The sequence below is a fragment of the Loxodonta africana genome, chromosome 12 (assembly GCF_030014295.1).
Source record: "Loxodonta africana isolate mLoxAfr1 chromosome 12, mLoxAfr1.hap2, whole genome shotgun sequence".
Classification (NCBI taxonomy): domain Eukaryota; kingdom Metazoa; phylum Chordata; class Mammalia; order Proboscidea; family Elephantidae; genus Loxodonta; species Loxodonta africana.
In genome coordinates this window covers 95,384,839-95,406,357 of record NC_087353.1, presented here as the reverse complement: position 1 = coordinate 95,406,357, position 21,519 = coordinate 95,384,839, and the positions used below count along the sequence as shown (strand labels likewise).

Sequence of the window (21,519 nt, the reverse complement as noted above, 5' to 3'; positions counted from 1 at the left end):
CATGAATAAGCTTGTTCAAATTTGACAATCTTGTTGATAAATAACATAAAATTTTTACTTTTTTACATTGTACTTAGATTTTGTTGAAGGTTTACACAGCAAACTAGGTTCGTATTAAACAATTGATGCACATATTGTGACATTTGTTACCAGCCCCACAACATGTCAATATTTTCCCCTTCTCAGCCTTGGATCCTTGTTATCAGCTTTTCTGTCCCCTCCTGCCTCCTCATCCTTGCCCCTGAACTGGTGCACCCGTTTAGTCTCATTTTGTTTTTATGGGCCTGTCTAATCTTTGGCTGAAGGATAAATCTCAGGAGCGACTTCATTACCGAGTTTAAAGGGTGTCCGGGGGCCATACTCTCAGGGTTTCTCCAGTCTCTGTCAGACCAATAAGTCTGGTCTTTTTTTATGAGTTAGAATTTGTTCTACATTTTTCTCCAGCTATGACCAGGACCCTCTACTATGATCCCTGTCAGAGCAGTTGGTGGTGGTAGCCGGGCAGCAGCTAGCTGTGCTGGACTCAGTCTGGTGAAGGCTGTGGTAGTTGTGGTCCGTTAGTGCTTTGGACTAATCTTTCCCTTGTGTCTTTGATTTTCTTCAATCTCCCTTCTTCCAGACAGGGTGGGACCAGTGGAGTATTTTAGATGGCCGCTCACAAGCTTTTGAGACCCTAGATGGCACTCACCAAAGTAGGATATAGAACTTTTTCTTTATAGGCTATGTCATGCCAATTGAGCTAGATGTCCTCTGAGACCATGGTCCCCAGCCCTCAGCCCAGTAATTTGGTCCATCAGGGAGTTTGGATGTGTCTATGAAGCTTCCATGACCTTGCCTTGGTCAAGGTGTGCTGACTTCCCCAGTACTGTGTACTTTCTTACCCTTCATCAAAGTTACCACTTACCTACCATCTAGTTAGTGTTTTTCCCTCCTCACCCCTCCCCTCTCTTGTAACCATTGAAGATTGTTTGTTTTTGTGTGTAAACATTTCTTTGAGTTTTTATGATAGTGGCTTTATACAATATTTGTCCTTTTGTGATTGACTTATTTCACTCAGCATAATGCCCTCCAGATTCATCCATGTTTTGAGATGTTTTCCAGATTTATCAGTGTTCTTTATTGATGCATAGTATTCCATTGTGTATATACCATAATTTGTTTATCCATGCATCTGTTGATAGGCATTTAAGTTGTTTCCATCTTTTTGCCATTGTGAATAATGGTGCAACGAACATGGGTGTACATATGTCTGTTTGTATGATGACTCTTATTTCTCTAGGATATATTCAAGGAGTGGGGTTGCTGGAACATATGGTGTTTCTACTTCTAGCTTTTTAAGGAATCGCCATATGTTTTTCCATAGTGATGTACCATTTTATATTTCCACCAGCAGTGCATAAGAGATCCAATCTCCCCACAACCTCTCCAACATCCATTATTTTCTATTTTTTTGATTTGTGCCAGTAATGTCGGGGTGAGATGGTATCTCATTGTGGTTTTGATTTGCATTTCTTTAATGGCTAATGAACACAAGCATATCCTCATGTATCTGTTAGCCGCCTGATTGTCTGCTTTGGTGGGTTGTCTGGTCATATCATTTGCCCATTTTTTAATTGGATTGTTTGTCTTTTTATTGTTATGGTGTTGCAGTATCTTACAGATTTTAGAGATTAGATCTTTGTCGAATATGTTGTAGCTCCAAAATTTTCCCTAGTCTTTAGATTCTCTTTTTAATCTTTTGGTGAAGTCTTTTGATAGACATAAGGGTTTAATTTTTAGTAGCTCCCAGTTGTCTAGTTTATCTTCTTGTGTTTGTGCATTGTTAGTTATGGTTTGTATCCTATTTATGTCATATATTATGGCCTCTAGCATTGTCTCTATTTTTTCTTTCATGATCTTTATAGTTTTTATATTTAGTTCTTTGATCTTTTTGAATTAGTTATTGTGTATGATATGAAGTATGAGTCCTGTTTTTTTTTTTTTTTTACTTATAGACGTCCAGCTTTGCAAGCACCATTTCTTAAAGAGACTCTCTCCCCTCCCCCCTTTTTTCATGGACTTTGGGCTTTTTTCAAAGATCAGCTGTCCGTGGATGGATGGATTCATGTCTGGGTTCTCAATTCTGTTCCATTGATTTATGCCTCTGTTGTAGTTCCAGTACCAGGCTGTTTTGACTACTGTGGCTGTATAGTAGGTTCTGAGATCAGGTAGTGTTGGGCCTCCTATTTTGTTCTTCATCTTCAATAATGCTTTACTTATCCAGGGCCTCTTTCCTTTCCCTATAAGTTTAATAATTAGTTTTTCCATCTTGTTAAAGAAAGCTGTTGATATTTGGATCCGGATTGCATTATACCTGTAGATCTTCTTTAGAATGTTGAGCCTCCCTATCCATGAGCGTGGTGTGTTTTTCTATTTATGCAGATCTCTTTTGGTTTCTTGCAGTAGCATGTTGTAGTTTTGTTTGTGTCGGTCCTTTGCACTCCGGTTAGATTTATTCGGAAGCATTTTATTTTATTAGGTGCTATAATAAACGGTGTTGTTTTCCTGACTTCCTTTTGGTAGTTCTCTTTGTTGGTGTATGGGAATCCAACTGAGTTTTGTATGTTGATCTTGTATCCTGCCACATTGCTGAATCTATTAGTTCCAGTAGTTTTCTTGTGGAATCTTTACCGTTCTGTATGCGTAGTATATTGTCAGCAAATAGGGAAAGGTTGACTTCTTCCTTATCAATTTGGATGTACTTTATTTCTTTTTCTTGCCTTACTGCTCTAGCTAGGGCTTCCAGCACTATGTTAAATAGGAGTGGTGATAAAGGGCATCCTAGTCCTGTTAGAGTTCTCAGGTGGAATGCTTTCAGACTTTCTCCATTGAGAATGATATTGGCTGTTGGTTTTGTATAGATGCCTTTTTATTATGTTGAGGAATTTCCCTTTATTTCTATTTTATTGAGTTTTTTTTTAAATCAGGAATGGATGTTGGACTTTATCAGATGTCTTTTCTGCATCAATTGAGATGATCATGTGGTTCTTTTCTTTTGTTCTATTTATGTGGTGGATTGTGTCGATTTTCTAATGTTGAACCATCCTTGCATAAAAAACCCAAAACCAAACCTGTTGCTGTCAAGTTGATTCTAACTCATAGTGACCCTATAGGACAGAGTAGAACTGCCCCATAGGGTTTCCAAGGAGTGCGTGGTGGATTCAAACTGCCAAACTTTTGGTTAGCAGCTGAACTCTTAACCACTCCATCACCAGGGTTTCCAAAAACCAAACCCATTGTCATTGAGTCCATTCCAACTCATAGCTGTTCTATAGGACAGAGTAGAAACTGCCCCATAGAGTTTCCAAGGATTTGAACTGCCTACCTTTTGGTTAGCACTTAACCACTGTGCTATCACCGCTTTACTGGTATGAGTTCCACTAGGTCATCTTGTGTTTTTTTTTTTTTTTTTTTTGATAAGATACTGAATTCTACTGGTTAGAATTTTGGTGATAATTTTTGTGTCTCTGTTCATGAGAGATACTGGTCTGTAATTTTCTTTTTTGGGGGTGTCTCTGCCTGGCTTTGGTATCTGGGTAATGCTGGCTTCATGGAATAAATTTGAGAGTACTCCTTCCTTTTCTATACTCTGAAATAGTTTGTGTAGTCCTGCTGTGAGCTCTTCTCTGAATGTTTTGTAGAATTCTCCAGTGAAGCCATCCAGGCTAGTACTTTTTGTTGTTGTTGTTGTTTTGGGGAATTTTAAAAAAATTACCTTTTCATTTTCTCCTTTTGTTATGGGGCTGTTCATAGGTTCTGCCTCAGTTTATGTTAATTTAGGCAGATAGTGTGTTTCTAGAAATTTGTCCATTTCCTCTGTGTTTTCAAGTTTGTTGGAGTATAGTTTTTCATAGTACTGTTATGATCCTTTTTATTTCAGTTGGGTCTGTAGTAGCATCCCCCATCTCATTTCTTATGTGGGTTATTTGCTCCCCCTAATGTTTTTCTTTTGTCAGTTTGACAAATAGTTGTCAATTTTGTTGATCTTTTCAAAGAACCAACTTTTGGTCTTGTTGATTCTATTTTTTTTTCTCTTCTCTATTTCATTTCTTTCTGCTCTGATCTTTATTATTTCCTTTCTTCTGGTGACTGTGGGCTTCTTTTGCTGTTCTCTTCCTATTTGTTCGAGTTGTAGGGCTAAAATTTTGATTTTCGTCCTTTCTTCTTTTTTTGATGGGTGCGTTTATTGCTATAAATTTACCTCTGAGTACCACCTTTGCTGTGTCCCAAAGGTTTTGGTAAATATGTTTTCATTCTCATTGATTCTAGGAATTTTTAAAAATTCCTTCTTTGATTTCTTCCCTTTTCTGAGTGGTTTGTGAGCAAGTTGCTATTCAGTTTCCCAGTCTTTGATTTTTTTCCCTTGCTCTTCCTGTTATTAATTTCTACTTTTGTGGTGTCATTGTGATCAGAGAAGATGCTTTGTATTATTTCAGATATTTTGGATTTTATTGAGGTTTGCTTTATGGCCTAAAATGTGGTCTATTTTGGAGAATGTTCCATGAGTTGGAAAAGAGTGTATACTTTGCTGCTGTTGAGTGGAGTATTCTGTATATGTCTATGAGGTCAAGTTGATTGATGGTGACCTTCAGTTTTGTTTTTTTTTTTGGTCTTTTTTGAGTTTTTTTCCTAGATGTTCTGTCCTTTGCCAAGAATGGTGTGTTGAAGTCTCCTATTATTACTATAGAACTCTCTAGTTCTCTTTTCAGTGCTGTAAGTTTGTTTTATGTATTTTGGAGCCCTATTATTGGGTGTGTAGGTATTTACTAAGGATACGTCTTCTTGGTGGATTGTCCCTTTAATCCTTATATAATGTCCTCCTTTGTTTTTTATGGTGGGTTTTGCCTTAAATTCTATTGTATCTGAGATTAGTATTGCCACCCCTGCTCTTTTTTGATTTCTGATTGCTTGTTATGTTTTTTGTTTTTTCCATTCTTTGATTTTTAGTATGTTTTTGTCTTTGTGTCTACGGTGTATCCTTGCAGACAACATATTGATGGGTCTTTTTTTTTTTTAATCCATTCTGACACTCTCTGTGTCTTTAGTGGTGTATTTAAACTGTTTACAGTCACTGTGATTATTGATAGTGCAGAGTTTATTTCTGTCATTTTTTTTTGTGGTACTGATTTTTTCTTTGTTCCTCTCAGTATGAATTTTAAATCAACTTGTCAATTCTTACCAGGCAACCAGCTAGGGTTCTGCTATGGAATGTTTTGAATCGGTAAATCAACTTGGGGAGTGTTTCCATCTTTACAATATTAAGTCTTTTGATCTATGAACATGGGATGTGTTCCTTTTTTTTTTTAGGTCTTTAATTCCTTTTAACAATGTTCTACAGTTTTTTAAGGGTATAAGTTTTCCTCTCCTTTTAAAAATTTTATTCCTGTATATTTTATTGTTTTTGATGCTACTGAAAATGGAATACTTTTTACGTTTCATCTTCATATTGTTCATTGCATTGTATTGGAATACAATTGATTTGTGGAAGATTAGGTTACAGATTTGAGATCTTTCTTATTTTTAATATAGACATTTACAGCTATAATTTTCCATCTAAGCACTCCTTTAACTGCATACCAATAATTTTGGTCTGTTGTATCTTCATTTTTAATTAATCTCAAAGTAATTTCTTCTGTGACTGATTGTATGGGAAAGTGTTGCTTAATTTCCTCATATTTGTGAGTTTCCTAATTTTCTCTTTTGTTGAATTTTAATTTCATTTCATAATTTGTGTTAATTTTTTTACTGTTATTTCTAGAAAAGTGTTATTAATTAAAGAAGCAGACTATAGTCTGGTTTACCCAAAGAGACTCTAGCACAGCTCATAAAAGACAAAGAGGTCAGGATAGTTAATCATGTACCTTTGGTTGGTGCAAGCATGGGGAAGGTGCCACTGTTCTCAGCCACTGGCCTGGAAGTCCACTTAAGGGCCATGGAAGAAATGGCTCCTGAATGAGAATCCTGGTCTCTTTCATTCTTCTGATTGATAGAGCAAGTTATAATTGTTCCAGGAAAATGTGCATTTTCACTATTATTTCTTTTTTTCTCTTTTTTTCCCTACAGCACTCTTTCCATTCCTTATTCCAATTTGTGAAGCATTAAAAATCTCTGTGTTCCCAAGAGCTGCTACTGATTTTTTCACAAAATCTGTACAAAGAATTAAAGAAAGCCGCCTTAAAGATAATCAAAAGGTAAGATCTGGTGGTGGTTACATGAAAGCGTTCCTGTTCACTTTTTGATGATTTATATATGTATATATGTGATTTGGGTACTTTTCTTCATTTAAAAAAAGGAATGTAGAGAACTGAAGGGTTTAGAGCAAGAGAGTTTTTACATTTTGGGAGGAACAAAGAATGCTAGAAATGGGAAGGAGATAAAAATGAGTCATAGATACAGTTTTTAATATTTAATAATTGCCTTGATAATTAATATGTTGCTGCATAAACATTGCTGAGGTTAAAAAAAGTACCATTTCCCATTTCTTCAATATATCATCAAATGATAAAAATCACTGCTGAAATATTGATTTACTGGTATTATAGTTTATCCATTTCTTGATTGATAAACAATCATTTCAATTCCAAGCCTCAAGTTCTACACACTATCCAACGGAAGGGACCTTAGGTTAACTAGTGGACTATCACCCAGGTTAAATTCCAACCCTCTCATAGTATAAAGAGGGCAGAAGTCTTCTCTGGGCTTTAGGGCTGTCAGATGGCTGACTTAGCTTTGCCTTAGAGCAGCACAAGAATGTCTGGAGGTAAGGGAAGCAGGTCCGGCTACCCCAGGGTGTCCTTGATGATTGTGTAGAGTTTGGGGAGGGTGTGGTATTGGAAGATGCTCACAGAAAGCAGCAGATGAGCTCTGGAAATGTCAGAGTTTAATCTGTGTTGTCATTGGTTAAGAAGTAATACAAGGCTAAGCGAGGGCATATAATTAAGGCCAAAGTACAAAAAGACTGAGGTCAGAATTGTTTTCTTGAGTGAAAAAGTATGGCAGGAGAAGGAGCAGACAGCTCTTTGGCTAGGAAGCTGTGTTCAAAAGTCAAGAAAGCCAAGCGTCAGGGAGGACAAGTTCCCAAAAGCAGTGAGATATGGTAGGTAGATTTCTCCCAGGGAAACATCTTACTCCTTAAGATTTGCAAATGTACTTTTCAGTTCACTGGTGACTCAGGCAAAACCAGCCTGACTTCATGGACTTTAAGGGGCCATACTCTCAGGAATGAGGTCAAGTACTGCACTTTGTGTCAATGGATTTTCTCTTTCTGCTTCCAGCGCCGAGTGGATTTGCTTCAGCTGATGATGGACTCCCAGGAGACCAAAGAAATCTCACCCCAGAAAGGTAACTAGGAGAGTGACTCAACGGCTACTGATGGGGTGACTCAGAGGAGGGAAGTTGATCTGCAAATGTGTCAGAAGCTTTCAAGACACATGAGAATTTCTGCCCAATTAAAGAAAGGGACACATTCAGAAATTAGAAATGATAGTCAGAGGCGTTATCCGAAAGTAGGCAGACATAACTTTGTTCAAAGATTGAAGGACAACCATAAAACAAGAATTTCATGCATGGAAGTTTTTCAGGGTTCTGTGGATCACCCACATTAGAACCTCCAGGAGATTGTCTCAAATGTAGATTTCTAGGCTTCTCCCAGAACCCTTAGCCAGAACTCCTGCTTTGAAGTTTACTTCAAGCCATCACATCAGGAAGTATGGTGTCCCAATATTGGTGATGCCAACTTGGAGCTCTTGGTTAAAGTTGTTCAATAGCTTAATCTACTGTAAAGTTTATTTCTCATTAATAATTAATTTGGTCAAGAGAGCCTTTGAGAATAGGTAATTATATTGCTTCTCTTCAAACTTTCATATACTAGTTTTATTATCCACTGATTTTATTATTTTTTATTTCTATTGTGCTTTAAGTGAAAGTTTACAAATCAAGTCAGTCTCTCATACAAAAATTTATATATACCTTGCTATGTAGTCCTAGTTGCTCTCCCCTTAATGAGACAGCACACTCCTTCTCCCCGTGTCCATTCAGCCAGCTTCTGTCCCCCTCTGCTTTCCCATTTTCTCCTCCAGACAGGAGATGCCCACATAGGCTTATGTATCTACTTGAGCCAAGAAGCTCACTCCTCACCAGTATCATTTTGTATCATATAGTCCAGTCCAATGTCTGTCTGAAGAGTTGGCTTTGGGAATGGTACCAGTCTTGGGCTAACAGAAGGTCTGGGGACCAGGACCTCTGGGACATCCACTGATTATTGAGTGAAGCAATTATTTTTATGATGGTTGCAAAATGGTGTTTTCTAATTCTACCCTTCCTTAAACATTTTTATGAGTTGATATTCCACTGTAAGGGAGAACTTTACTTCTCCCTCATTTATTTATTTACGTCTGTATGGGCTCATAAACTCTTACTTTACTCTCACACTATTATGTTTTCTTTTGATAATCAGAGTGCCTCAGGTTTGTTCAGTGGAAGCTCTTTCAAAGTGATTGCTGTGTTGTTTTTATATGACTATCATTTTCTGAGTATTTCCTTCCTTTCAAGCATAAGATATGCCAGGTTTTCTTCTATTTCATTTGATCAACCCAGAAATCAGTCGTACCTGCAAGAAGCCCTGGTTCGGTTTAGTAGGAAATGGTATTGAGAAACCAAAATCTGGGGGTTAGGTGTGCTCATTGCTACTGGGACTTCTTTGCTTTTAGATCTTCTCATGGACAAAATTAAGAAAATGAAATATATTGACACAGAGCTGAGAAACATAAATATACATTCATTTCCAGTGATACCAAGTGGCTCTTTCCAAAAAAAAAAAAAGGCGGGGGGAGGGCCCTAATTAATAGTCTATATCCATGGCATAAATAGTTCTGTCAGGTTCAAATGCTAAGTTCCAATGGCCTGACAATCAATTCACAAAATTTCTGAATATTTAACAAGTGAATTTAGAGAAAAAGGATGAGCTGACTTAAGCTCATCACTGTAAAAAAACATATAACTGTGCCTACATCTGCATCTATCTATCTGTGTGTCTATCTGTCTTTCTTTCTCTCTGTCACCTATGTCTTAGGCTGGGTTTTCTAGAGAAGCGAAACCAGTGAAGTGTTTATGTATACGTAGATTTATCACAAGGAAATGCTGTTGTGGTGACTGATAAATCCCAAAGTTGGTGGGTCAGATGTTGGCTGGAGGTGTCTCCTGACTAACGTGGCTTCAGGGGCCCATGAACCCAGCATTGGCAGATCAGATGGTTGGCCGCTGGCTCAAGTGACAAGAACTGAAGGTCAAATGATGATGAGCCAGAAACAGGATCCAGAACAAGCAAGTGTGCTTTGCCAGAATGCCCAGACATTTATTGGCTATAGACCACATCCCTGAGGAAACTCCCCTTGCAAATGACTGGTTGATCACTTCAGATCACATCATGGAGGTCATCACATTATATTACAAAAAGGAGGATAATTACATAATACCAAGAATCATGGCCTAATCAAGTTGACGGATAACAGGAACTATCACAATCTATATCCAGCTATCATCTATAGCAGTCACCTATCTACATATTGTCTCTTTATCTCTTTTTCTATTTCTATTTATCTACTAGGTCCAAAAACACTTTCAATGATCAAAGACATATTCTCTATCTGCACTGCTGTATACAGTAACTGCTAGATAAATATGTCTATTGAGTACTTGAAATGTGGCTACTGCTACTGAAGAACTGAATTTTTAACTTCATTTAATTTTAATTAATTAAAATTTAAGTTCAAATAGTCACATGGGACTAATTGTTACTATATCGTAAAACAGAGCTCTAAACCTAGAGTTTGTACTCCAATTATAATTCAATATAGTGGGGTACATTCTAAGTGGGGAAAAGAATTTGAGAGTTGTATTTACCCACAACAGCATCACAGAAGCCATCATTTGGAAGTCAGAACTCTTTACTTTACACATTTCTTATTGTTTTTAGGTATGAAATACTTGGTGGGGGTAGGCATCATATTCATTTCAGTGCTCCAGGTATCTAAAGGTCTTAATATAGCCCCAGTCAACAGACTACACCTTGACCATGCTTCGCTTTGTTCAGGAGAAACACCAAGAGGGAGGCCAACTTATGATCACAAAGACTGCTTGGTTTGCATAAATAGAGCAAATAGAGGGGGCACGTCCTGAGGAAGATGCCATTTTGGTGTTTACTGAATAAGCATTGCTAATTTTACTCATTGGACCCTATATTTCCATAGTTCACAGTGGACAATGCCTGTCTGTTGACACATTTATTCTTGTGCTATTTTAACGCCGTTGATTGGATTAGAGTTGCATTAAGTAAGGGGCAAAGTGGGTAAATTAGACCTTTGTGGTCAACTGCATGATCAGGATTAGCACGAATTCAATCTTCAAAATGTGACGATGGATTCAGTCCTCACCTTTCGACTTCTTCATCCTGTTGCCAGCCACTCATGTGTCACTCTATCTCCAACCCTAAAGCTCACAGGTGGGTCAGAGCTCACAAGTTAGAAGGATGCCTTCTTTCAACCAGCTTTCCATGTAGCAATTCTCTGACCTTAACCAACCAGAGGTAGGTTAAATTAGAGCTCACAAATTAGAAAGAGGCGGTGCTCCCAACTGGCTCTCACTGCCATAGTGGGCTTGATAATTTGTTGAACAACTCAGAGAATCTCACAGACAGTATACCATATTTATGCCTAAAGTTATATTACAACCAAGAAGGATACAAACAAACAGACGTATAAGGTAAAGTCTGGGAAGGGTCCCTTCATGGAGCTTCCATGACCCAAAGAGGGCCATCCACGGCCAGCAACCAGGCCTCCATTTCAGGGCTCTTATTGGCCTCCTTCTATGGCCATGATAGATTGCATCACGCCTCCTGAGGCTAGTTAACATCGGGTCCCCCAGGTGGTCCCTTTTGGTCTTGTCATCCCCCATTCATTAGCCAGGTGTTGTCTATCTCTCAGGAACCAAGACCAAAGGTCAATTTGTTTTTTCACCAGGTGAGTCATCACCTCACACAGGTAAATATCCACTCTTCTAGCTTCTTGTCTATGTCTGTAGTTCCTGTACGTATCTGTGATCATCCATTTTGAAGACTTATACCTCAGGTCTTCTTTTACTTGAGGACTTTTGATGGCATTCATATTTCTTAAGCTAGACTGTGCACAAAAATTACCTGGGGATTATGTTAAAATGCAGATTTGGATTCAGTAGTTTCCAGGTAGGGTGTGAGATTGTTCATTACTAAAATCTCCCACATGATGCTGGTTCTGCTGGTCTGTAGAATACACTTTGAGTAGCAAGAGTTTTCTGTACCCCAGTGCTGTACCCTTAAAATTCCCTAAATGTGTTTAGATGAAAATATCTTTAATTTTCCCTACAATGAAGCTATAGTATAGCAAACTCTATTAAGAAATTAAACTATACTTTAAATAGAATAATTGAACTTTTTCTTGGGGGAGAATGCTCCTCAAGATTTTTAGTTGTAACTAAAATCCTTTTAGGATCCTCCAAAGTCATACCGCTAACACTTTGTACATGAGGTGGAAGTGCTGTCTCTTGAAATTACCCCCTGTGTTGGTGGTGCAGGTGGCATAACTAAGAGCAAAATGTCAAAAATAGTATAAATCCTGGGATAACCAGATTAAAACAGTTTTTTTTCTTTTTCTATATCTCTAAGATAGATATGAGAATGTAAACTACTCCCAGTGTGACCCTGAACCTCTTTTCCATTATTCCCCTGGGGATTTGGATATTTTATTAGGGTTTCTCTTCATCTACACTGTGACGTTTCTCACATTGACCAGCTTTACCTAAAGTACATTTCCTCTCCTTTCAGCTCTGACTGATACGGAGCTCGTGGCTCAATCAATTATGTTTATTTTTGCTGGCTATGAGACCACTAGCACTGCTCTTTCCTTCGTTATGTATTTATTGGCCACACACCCTGATATTCAGGAGAAACTGCAGAGGGAGATTGATGCAGCTTTTCCCAATAAGGTGAGTGGATGATGCATGAAGAGAGAGGGTGAAGGTGGAGCCTTAGCAAGAATGCCCTCCCACCACATTTAAGGGGAGATTTTGCAAAAAGCATAAGTGTTGATGATCTTGCATAATGAACAAGTGGTGCATCTTGCAGCTGCACTGTCTGGAACATGAAGACATCATGGTAACTGGGGAGGGGGGGAGGGGAAGGAATAAAGACCTAAAGTGTTGCACACTGGCTCTCAAAATTCTTTGGTGCCAAATTGACATACCTCACCTCAGATCGCAGCCCATTCACAAAGGTGATAATCTGGCTTCCTCTAACTTCATGTGGGCTGGAAGATGTGGGAGGCTCAATGGATATTTAGTGAGCAGTGTATGTCTACTACAGCACCCTATGAGATACCCATTGCTGTCGAGTCAATTCCGACTCATAGCGACCCTAGTGACTATAATTATCTCCATGTATCATATCAGAAAACTGAGTTGCTAAGAGAGGGAATAAGTTTCCCAGGGTCATATAGAGAGATGTGAGGAAGCCAAGATATGCTCCTGTGTGCCTTGCCCAGAGCCAAAGTCTTAACCTCTATAACATTGCCTCTGAAATACAGCACCAAGGGATAGCCACGTGTTGCCTAGACTATTTGCAGATATCTGCAAAGTTGGAATTCTTTATGATGTGAATAGATCTTGCCTGTGGGGCTAGAGTAGCTTGTTTGGCAGTGAGTGAGCATAGCTAAACCCTGGAGCAGCAACTAGGAGAGTGTCCCAGCAAAAGATGGTGGCCCCAGTGTGGGGTTCTGATCTTCCTTATAAATTTCCCCAGAGCTGAAATTGTGAGCCCTGGTACCATCCAATCATATAGCCTTCTTATCTCATATTTGGGATAAGAAGGACTAGTTTCTTCCCAAATCATTTACACAGTTTCTGTACAACATTGAGTTTCTCTCCATATTCTCTCTGCCTATGTATCTATCTGTCTATCATCTATCTATCTGCCTCTCTGTGTATGTATGTGTGCATGTATACATGTATGTATCCATACATTTATCCATCCATCCGTCCATCCATTAATCCATCTATGTATCTATCCTCTATCATCTATGTATGCTGGTATATATCAGAAGAGTTTCTCTCCATATTCTCTTTCTCTCTTTACATCTCCCTCTCTGCCTTAGCTATCTATCAATCAGCCAATCAATCTATCATCTATATCTGTTTATCTATCTATCATGTATCTATGCTGGTATAAATATCAGAAGAGTTAGTAAGCAGTATTTCTGAACTACAAAGTCTGATATAAAATTGGGGATCTGGCCGTTTAATTTTTCTCTTACTTTGGTATACATATATGGCCTTCCTTTTAAAAGGTACTGTAACTTGCACATACATTACTTAAAAGTAATAGTCATAGTCTGTTAGTCACATTTGTTAACAAGAGAAAGAAATCCCCACATGATAATACTGGAGATTTCAGGCCCCATTTAGAGGATTTTCCTGAGTGTCTCCCATATTCATAACTGCTCCACCCATCTCACTGGGCTGTTGAGTAGGTCAAAGGAACATGGTAGATGTAAAAATGATTTGTAAATGCTAAGGTCCTTCATCATTGTAAGATATTCTTTGGAGATCCTAAAACTTCAATAGTACTGCCTAGACTGAGTTGAATCTCAACCTTTTGAACTCTGTTTCTTCCCAGGCACCTCCGACGTATGACGCCACGTTACAGATGGCGTATCTTGACATGGTGGTGAACGAAACACTCAGATTATTCCCAATCGCTGGCAGACTTGAGAGGGTCTGTAAGAAAGATATTGAAATCAATGGAGTGACCATTCCCAAAGGGACAATCGTGATGGTGCCAATCTTTGTTCTTCACCGAGACGCAGAACACTGGCCAGAGCCTGAGAAGTTCATGCCTGAAAGGTACAGGACCCCTGGGAAAGGGAACCGTGTCTGATCCAGGCTGGTCTGAGCACATTCTGACATCTCTTAGCTTAGATGACATACCTGTGACTGTACAAGGATTTACTTACATATCTTTTTTGGAAGCTTTGTTTTTCTTACAAAAATGATCTTTGGTTTTTGTCAAAATTTTACAAACTGTAGACTAAAAAAAAAAAAAAAAACTGTATACATCCATAGTCCCAACACATTTAGATAATCTTCATTAATAATGTGATGTATGTGGTATGAACGTTTTTCTCCGCATATCCAGGAAAAAAATGCTGCCATCAAGTCGATTCCACTCATAGCGACCCTACAGGGCAGAGCAGAACTGCCCCATAGAGTTTCCAAGGAGCGCTTGGCGGATTCAAACTGCTGACCTCTTGGTTAGGAGCCATAGCACTTAACCGCTATGGCACCAGGGTTTTCTCTCTGCATATACATATTTTTAAAAATTAGAAGAGTATCATATTTTGTTTTTATAACTGTTTTCTTTATTTAACAGCAGACTATATACAGTATCCTTTGTAAGTATTTCACAACTTTTGATGGTTGTATACACATAGCATAATTTATTTAATCACTTTCTTATTTTATTTATGTAGTCTTTTTTCTTTCTTTCTAGTTTGCCCGTGCTGCTCTCTTTAGCTCTCTGAATCAACGTTAGGAAGCATTTACTCATTCCATTTTTTTTGACAGTGGAGAATTCCTTAACCCTGAAAGGACTTGTAGAAAGCATAAATCTAAGTTGACTAAGTCCTGTGTTTTCTGGAGCAGGAGACTTCTATGGTTCCTCCAAGCTCTTCAGTTTCACCCACTATAGCTTCATACCACAAAACCAGAGACCATTCACTGTACTTCTCTCTGGTTCCTTCAATAATCAAACAAACATTAAGTGCTTACTATGTGTTACTATGAGGAAGACCCTCAATGAGCTGGATTGCCACAGTGGCTGCAACAATGGGCTCAAGCGTAACAATGATTGTGAGCATTGCAGAGGACTGGGCAGTGTTTCATTCTGCGGTACATGTGGTCACTGTGAGTCAGAACTGACTCAATGGCACCTAACCACAACAACAACATGTGTTATGGACTGGACCAGTGAGAACTTTAAATGTTTAAAAAAAAAAAACTGTCCATTATGAAGAATTTTTAAAATAAATACCATTAATGTGACTCCATGTGCCCATCACCAGTCCCCCAAACCATCAACCCATGGCTGCTGGCCATATTCACTTGGCCCCACTACCCCCCTCTGTATTTTGTAGCACATCACATTATTTAACCTGTAACTATTCTACAATGTACTGTAAATTAGAAGGACTCTTGAAAAAACTTTTAACAATGCCGTTATCATATTCCCCAATCAATACTGTTTTCCTTAATATAATCAAATATTTAGGAATCAAATTTGCATTAAATTGAGTCCAGTCTTCAGAAAATGTATAGCCTTGTGGAGCAGGTTGCGAAGGAAATCAGTGATTACACTATAGTATGGTAGCATCATATTTCTGTGTAAATTACGTGACTTTACCTGTTCTATTAGTGAGAGAGACAGACAATGAAGAAGAAGGAGGAATAGGAGCAGAAGGATGAGGAAGAAGAGGAGGATGAAGAGAAGAATAAGAATAGAGGAATGAAGAAAAGTAATTAAAAAAGAGAGGAAAGTAGAGAGGAGAAGAGGAGAGAAATGAAGAAGAGAAGGAAACAAAAACAATACAGAGTGGGAAGCATTCTCTCCTTCTTCTGCTCTGAATGAGAATACCGCCAACACAAGTGTGAGTTGAGACAGGAACCTACTTTCCTTCATTGAGTCTTATTTCCCAAGGGCACTTCATAGTGCTAAAATCTCACCACCTTGAGTGTAATTGTAGTGTTTAAAGATGTGTTTTCTAGTAAACAGCATTCATCTTATCTCCTCAACAAGGCTGAAAGCTCCTATAGTGTAAGGGGAATGGAAAGGATCTGTAGTTTCCAATTCTCGTAGCTAAAAAGCCATAGTAGGACTTCAGTGACTAGTCTGTGAAAGTATCCTGTATAGTGTTAGCTGAGGGTTCTAAGTGAGAACCCCAGATATGTAGCTTTTGTGGTTTTCATGCTTCATTAACTTGTTTTTGTCTACTCTTGTGGAACCAGGTTCAGTAAGGAGAACAAGGACAACGTAGATCCTTACTTATATCTGCCCTTTGGAACTGGACCCCGAAACTGCATCGGCATGAGGTTTGCTCTCATGAACATGAAGCTTGCTATCATCAAAATTCTGCAAGAGTTCTCCGTCAAACCTTGTAAAGAAACACAGGTTAGGCAGCAAATTCTCTGCATAAATAATATTTCATTAAGAGCATTTTAAACTGAGGGATCTATACAAAAAATGTGCTCATCAATGTTTTAATAAGTTGTTCCATTGGCCATAGAATCTATCTGAAGATTAGGTGTATACAAACAGGGGACTCAGCCCTCACAGAACGTAGATCTGTGGTATACCTGGGATGGGGCAGAATCCCAGTGAAGGGTCAGTGCTACTCACACTCCTCCAAAATTTGCTTGCCCTTCATTCAACCAAGATCAGAGTTTTAGAGTGTTGGTTGGGCTAAAACTGAAGTGACAGTGCACTGAGGGAGTCCAGCTACTAGTGAAAGACTGTACATCATCAGCAGTTCATCATTTATATTACACTTGGGAGCTCTAGAAGGTGTTAGAAAACAAAGGCATAAAGCTCTAAAAGTGTATAATTCTTGCTTATGATTATCTTGCAAGTTTCAGTATATACAAAATTAACTTCATGTGGCTTTGCAAGAATAGTTTGAAATAATGCCTAAGAATCTAGTGAAAATTTTGAAAATTTGTTAGTTTTACTTGTAATTTAAATTAAAAAGAGCAGAAACTAACGTGGTTCTGTTTGTTAATCTTTTGCTGAATGAATGGATGGATAATAGTTTCACTGTCTAGCCTTGGCACGGTTTATACGATAGGGTAAAGAAAATAATGTTTATTTGTTTGTTGGAAACCCTGGTGGCATAGTGGTTAAGTACTATGGCTGCTAACCAAAAGGTCACCAGTTTGAATCCACCTGGTGCTCCTTGGAAACTCTGGTCTGTAGGGTCGCTATAGTCGGAATCGACTCAACAGCAACGGGTTTGGTTTTCGGTTTCATGTTTGTAGAGCAGTATTGTCCTTACCTTGTCTACTTTGCTTTTGTCGTTGTCGTTGATGCTTCATTTATTGGTTCTCAATATGCTTATTTCATTGTTGCAGATCCCCTTAAAATTAGGCAGGGAAAGAATCCTGGCACCGGAAGGACCTATTGTTATAAAGTTTGAGTCAAGAGATGGACATGCAAGTGGAGCCTAACTTTTCCTAAGGAATTCTGCTTTGTTCTTCAAAGAAGTTGTTTTCCAGATAACCAGAGACCTGTATTGACTCTTTGAATAAATCTCAGAAATAAAGATGGTCCTTGATGAATGATTATGTATTCTGTCCATTCATTTAGCTTTCTCAGTGTCCACACACAGTGTTATATGTTCTGCGATATTAAGATGATGACCAAATCAGTACCAGAAGTGTGAATTCAGTTTACCTGGTTCTCTTATATATTTATCTATCTGTCTGTACTTCTGTCTGTCTGCCTATCTACTCACCTACCTGCCTGGCTACCTAGTTTTCTATCATCTATAGCTGTGTATGTATGTATCCATTATTTATGTATTATCTATTTATTTATCTAGAGAGACAGGAAAGCCAATGGAGCCCCAGGCATTCCATCTGCCTGATTTTGAAATCTTGCCATCCCATGCACAGACATGTGAGAAAGCTTTCATACGACACCAACCCCAGTCTGTTTGTAACCACATGAGAGACCCCAAGCAAGCACTGCCCACCTAGGTCCAGTCAACCCCAGATTCATAAGCAAAATAAAGGAACATTACAATCCACTGCTCTTGGGTGGTGTTTTAAGCCACAATAGATAACTGGAACATCCCTTCTTTACTTCAGCTAGAGAAAGATGTATAGAACCCAGAAGATAGATGAGGACTGGGGGAAACTGGAGAAGTAATAAGAGACTGTGAATCACTGGAAATGGCAGTGAGGTTGTGGATCAGCTAAGAGGAAAGAGTGCTGAGGTCTGAGCAGTGGTGACTTTTGGCCATACGGTTTGTACAAGAAGACAAATGGGAAGGGGGAGAGGGCTGACATTGCTAAGCACCTATTATGTGATGGATCTGCTTGGCACCAAACTTTTGTGCTCCCCAGCATTCTTTTTAGTAGTGCAACTGTGTAGTTGTAGGCGGTGATTGGCAGCTTTCAAGGGAGCCCTCAGTGATTTCCTCCTCCTGGTATTCATGCTCTTGTGTAGTCTCTACCCATATGAATAGGGATGACCTGTGAAACCACTAGGATGTTGTAGAAAAGGTGGTGTGTGACTTCAGAGGCTGAGTCAGGAAAGAAATTTGGCTTTCATCTTGTTCCTTCTTGGATCGCTCACTCTGGGGAAGCCAGTGACCACGTTATAAGGGTACTCATGTATCCACATGCCAAAAAAGTGGAACTTTCAGCAATAATCATTCTTTGCTTGCCAGGTATATGAGTGAGCACTCTTTGAAGTGGATTATGTACTCCATCAAGCCTTCAGTTGATTGCAGCCACAGCCAGCATCTTGACCTCAACCTCCCAAAAGACCCCAAGCTAGAGCCCTTTAGCTAGGCCACTTCGAAATTACTGACCCACAGAAATGGAGATAATAAAATTATTGTTTGATGCCATTCACTTTTAGGGCATAGAGAAATAGATAACTAATACAGAGGCAGAGAAGCAGAGAAATTATCTTCAATGGCTGTTGCAGGGAACTCTGAAGGCTGTTCTGGAGGCTAGGGGTGCTCTGTCTTGCTGGAATCATAAGTCAACTTGGTCAGAAGCCAGCGTGGTGATGAATTGTTAAATGATGTGCTGATAACTACGAGCATTTTCATTTCCTCTGGAAAACAAGAGATCAGCCATGCTTTTAAATGAAGATTGCTGGGCACCACACCCTGAAGTCGTCTGTGGGTGGGCCGTTCCAAGGAAGCCAGGGGTCCTCTGCAGAAATGCAATGTCTAAGGTTCCGAGCAGGAGCCCTTGCGGTGCGACAGTTAAGTGCTTGGCTGCTAACCTAAAAACTGGAGGTTTGAATCCACCCAGTGGCTCTGCAGAAGAAAGGCCTGGTGATCTGCTGTCATAAAGATTACAGCCTGGGAAGCCCTATGGGGCAGTTCTGCTCTGTTCCATGGGGTAGCTCTGAGTTGGAATCTACTCGATGGCACCCGACAACAAAATTCCAGGCTGTTCTGTAAAGAACATGTAGGATTAGTTTCCTGTGGGTGAGTAACAAAATACCACAGGGTAGGTGGCTTGTAAAAACAGACATGCATGGTCTCATGGTTCTGAAGGCTGGGAGTCTGAATTCAAGGAGTCAGCAGGGCCATGCTGTCTGCGATGGCTCCAGGGGAAGGTCCTTTCTTGTCCCTCCCAGCTTCTGGTGGCCCCAGGGGTTCCTTGGCTTGTAGATGCAGCGTAACTCTGTGGTCACAGGGCCATCTTTCCTCCATCCCTCCTCTTTCTCTCTCTGTTTCTTCTCCTCTTTTATAAAGGTGGGTCCCTGGGTGGCACAAACGGTTTGTGCTCATCTACTAACCTAATGGTTGGTGGTTCAAATGCCCAGCCTCACTGCCGATTACAGCCAAGAAAGCCCTGTGGAGCACAGTTCTATTCTGTAACACATGGGTCGCCACGAGTCACACTCAGCTCCACTGCAACTGGTTGGCTGGTTGGTATTCACTACGTGAAAATGTCACAAGTTAACTATTCTTTGTATTACTGATGGACGTTGAGCTCTTTCTGGTTTTGGTTGTCACCGACAGCGTGCCTATGAACATTCTAGTACCTGCGTGTTGGTACACACATGTGTGCAAGCTGTCGGGCACACACTTGGTAGAATTGTTGGGTCTAAATATGTTCGTCTTTATTAGGTGCTGAACAGCTTCCAAAGTGGGGCGGGGGGCGGGGGCGGGTATCGATTTATACTTCTGCCAGCAGCGTGGGACTCCTTCCTGTTCCTCCATAGCCTCACGGGCACTTGGTGTTTTCAGCTTGCGCTTTGCAACGAGTCCGAAGGGATGGGATCATCAATTTGAAGGCCCTCCACCGTTGAGGCTGCTGATGGTTCTTTTTTTTTTTTTTTTTTAAATAGTTTATCTTATTTATTTTTGTTGTTTTTGAGAATATACACAGCAGAACGTATACCGATTCAGTTGTTTCTGCATGTACAATTCAGTGGCCTTGATTACGTTCCTCAAGTTGTGCAACGATTCTCACCCTCCTTTTCCAAATTGTTCCTCCCCCTGCGGCTGGTTCTTACAACACCTTTGTGTGAATTAGAAAGGCATCTCCCTTCCTTGAGAAAGAGCACTGGTGGCACGGTGGTTAAGAATTATGGCTGCTAACCAAAAGGTTGGCAGTTTGAATCCACCAGCCATTCCTTGGAAACCCTAGAGGGCAGTACTACTCTGTCCTATAGGGTCACTATGAGTCGGATTTGACCGCAGTGAGTTTTGTTTTGTTTTTCCTTAAGACATTTTAGGTCCAGCTATTGGAAATTTTGGGGGTATGCTGATTTCGTTACAGCATGATGCGTTACTGCCCTCTGCTGGAAAGTCAGTAAAATGCAGTGTACAAATCTTGGCTGCCGACAATAGAAAGGATGCGTCAGTGGTTCAGTGGTAGAATTCTCACTTTCCATGTAGGAGACCTGGGTTCAATTCCTGGCCAATGCTTCTCTTATGCAGCCAATATCTATCAGTCAGTGGAGGCTTGCATGTTGCTATGGTGCTGAACAGGTTTCAGCAGGGCTTTCAGGCTAAGAGAGACTAGGAAGAAAAGCCTGGTAATCTACTTCTGAAAATCAGCCAATGAAACCCTATGGGTCACAACGGTCTGATTCCCACCAATCTTTGGGATGGTGCAGTACCGGGCAGTGTTTTGCTTCGTTGTGCATGGGGTTGCCATGCGTTGGGGGCCACCCATATGGCAGCTAACAGCAACACAATAGAAATGGCAGACTCTTTGATGTGGTGCTCATGGGTTTTACATACCCCTTAAAACCACACATGGTGAGGCTGGCCTCTCTCCACTCTTGCCCACACCCACTGGAGGTGATGGTGAGTATGGGGGGGGGGCAATGAAGGCTCCGAAATGGCAAGCGAGGGGCTGAATGTGGCCTGCAGTTTTGCTTTGTTTGACCCACAGTGTTAAAATAAACAAAAAATTTGAACAGCCTTTTAAAATTTGGGAGATTTCACTTACAATTCTGGAAAAACTGTAAAAGCAGAGAAACTAGAGGAATTGGGCCCTCATTCCCAATTGTAACATAAAGGTCGGTGGGCACACGTCCCCATTTAGTCTCAGACTCCACCATGCCCCAGTGTCTCCCAAACCCAAGGCATCCATCAATGGTGGTAGCAAAACCAAGTCCTGATGGTACTATACTGCAGTGCCAGATTT

The 21,519-nt window shown here is 39.9% G+C and overlaps 1 protein-coding gene across 2 annotated transcripts in view; it reads left to right on the top strand.

Annotated features, from left to right (window-relative positions):
• LOC100659080 (cytochrome P450 3A8-like) overlaps positions 1-17,337 on the top strand; it is a 53,440-nt gene extending 36,103 nt beyond the window's left edge. For both annotated transcript variants that reach the window (XM_064295982.1, XM_023555934.2), the window contains exons 8-13: positions 6,103-6,230; positions 7,314-7,380; positions 11,894-12,054; positions 13,739-13,965; positions 16,123-16,285; positions 17,242-17,337. In XM_064295982.1, coding sequence (XP_064152052.1) covers positions 6,103-6,230; positions 7,314-7,380; positions 11,894-12,054; positions 13,739-13,965; positions 16,123-16,285; positions 17,242-17,337 — 842 coding nt within the window. The remainder of the gene's footprint in view (positions 1-6,102; positions 6,231-7,313; positions 7,381-11,893; positions 12,055-13,738; positions 13,966-16,122; positions 16,286-17,241) is intronic.
• The last annotated feature ends 4,182 nt before the right edge of the window (positions 17,338-21,519 follow it).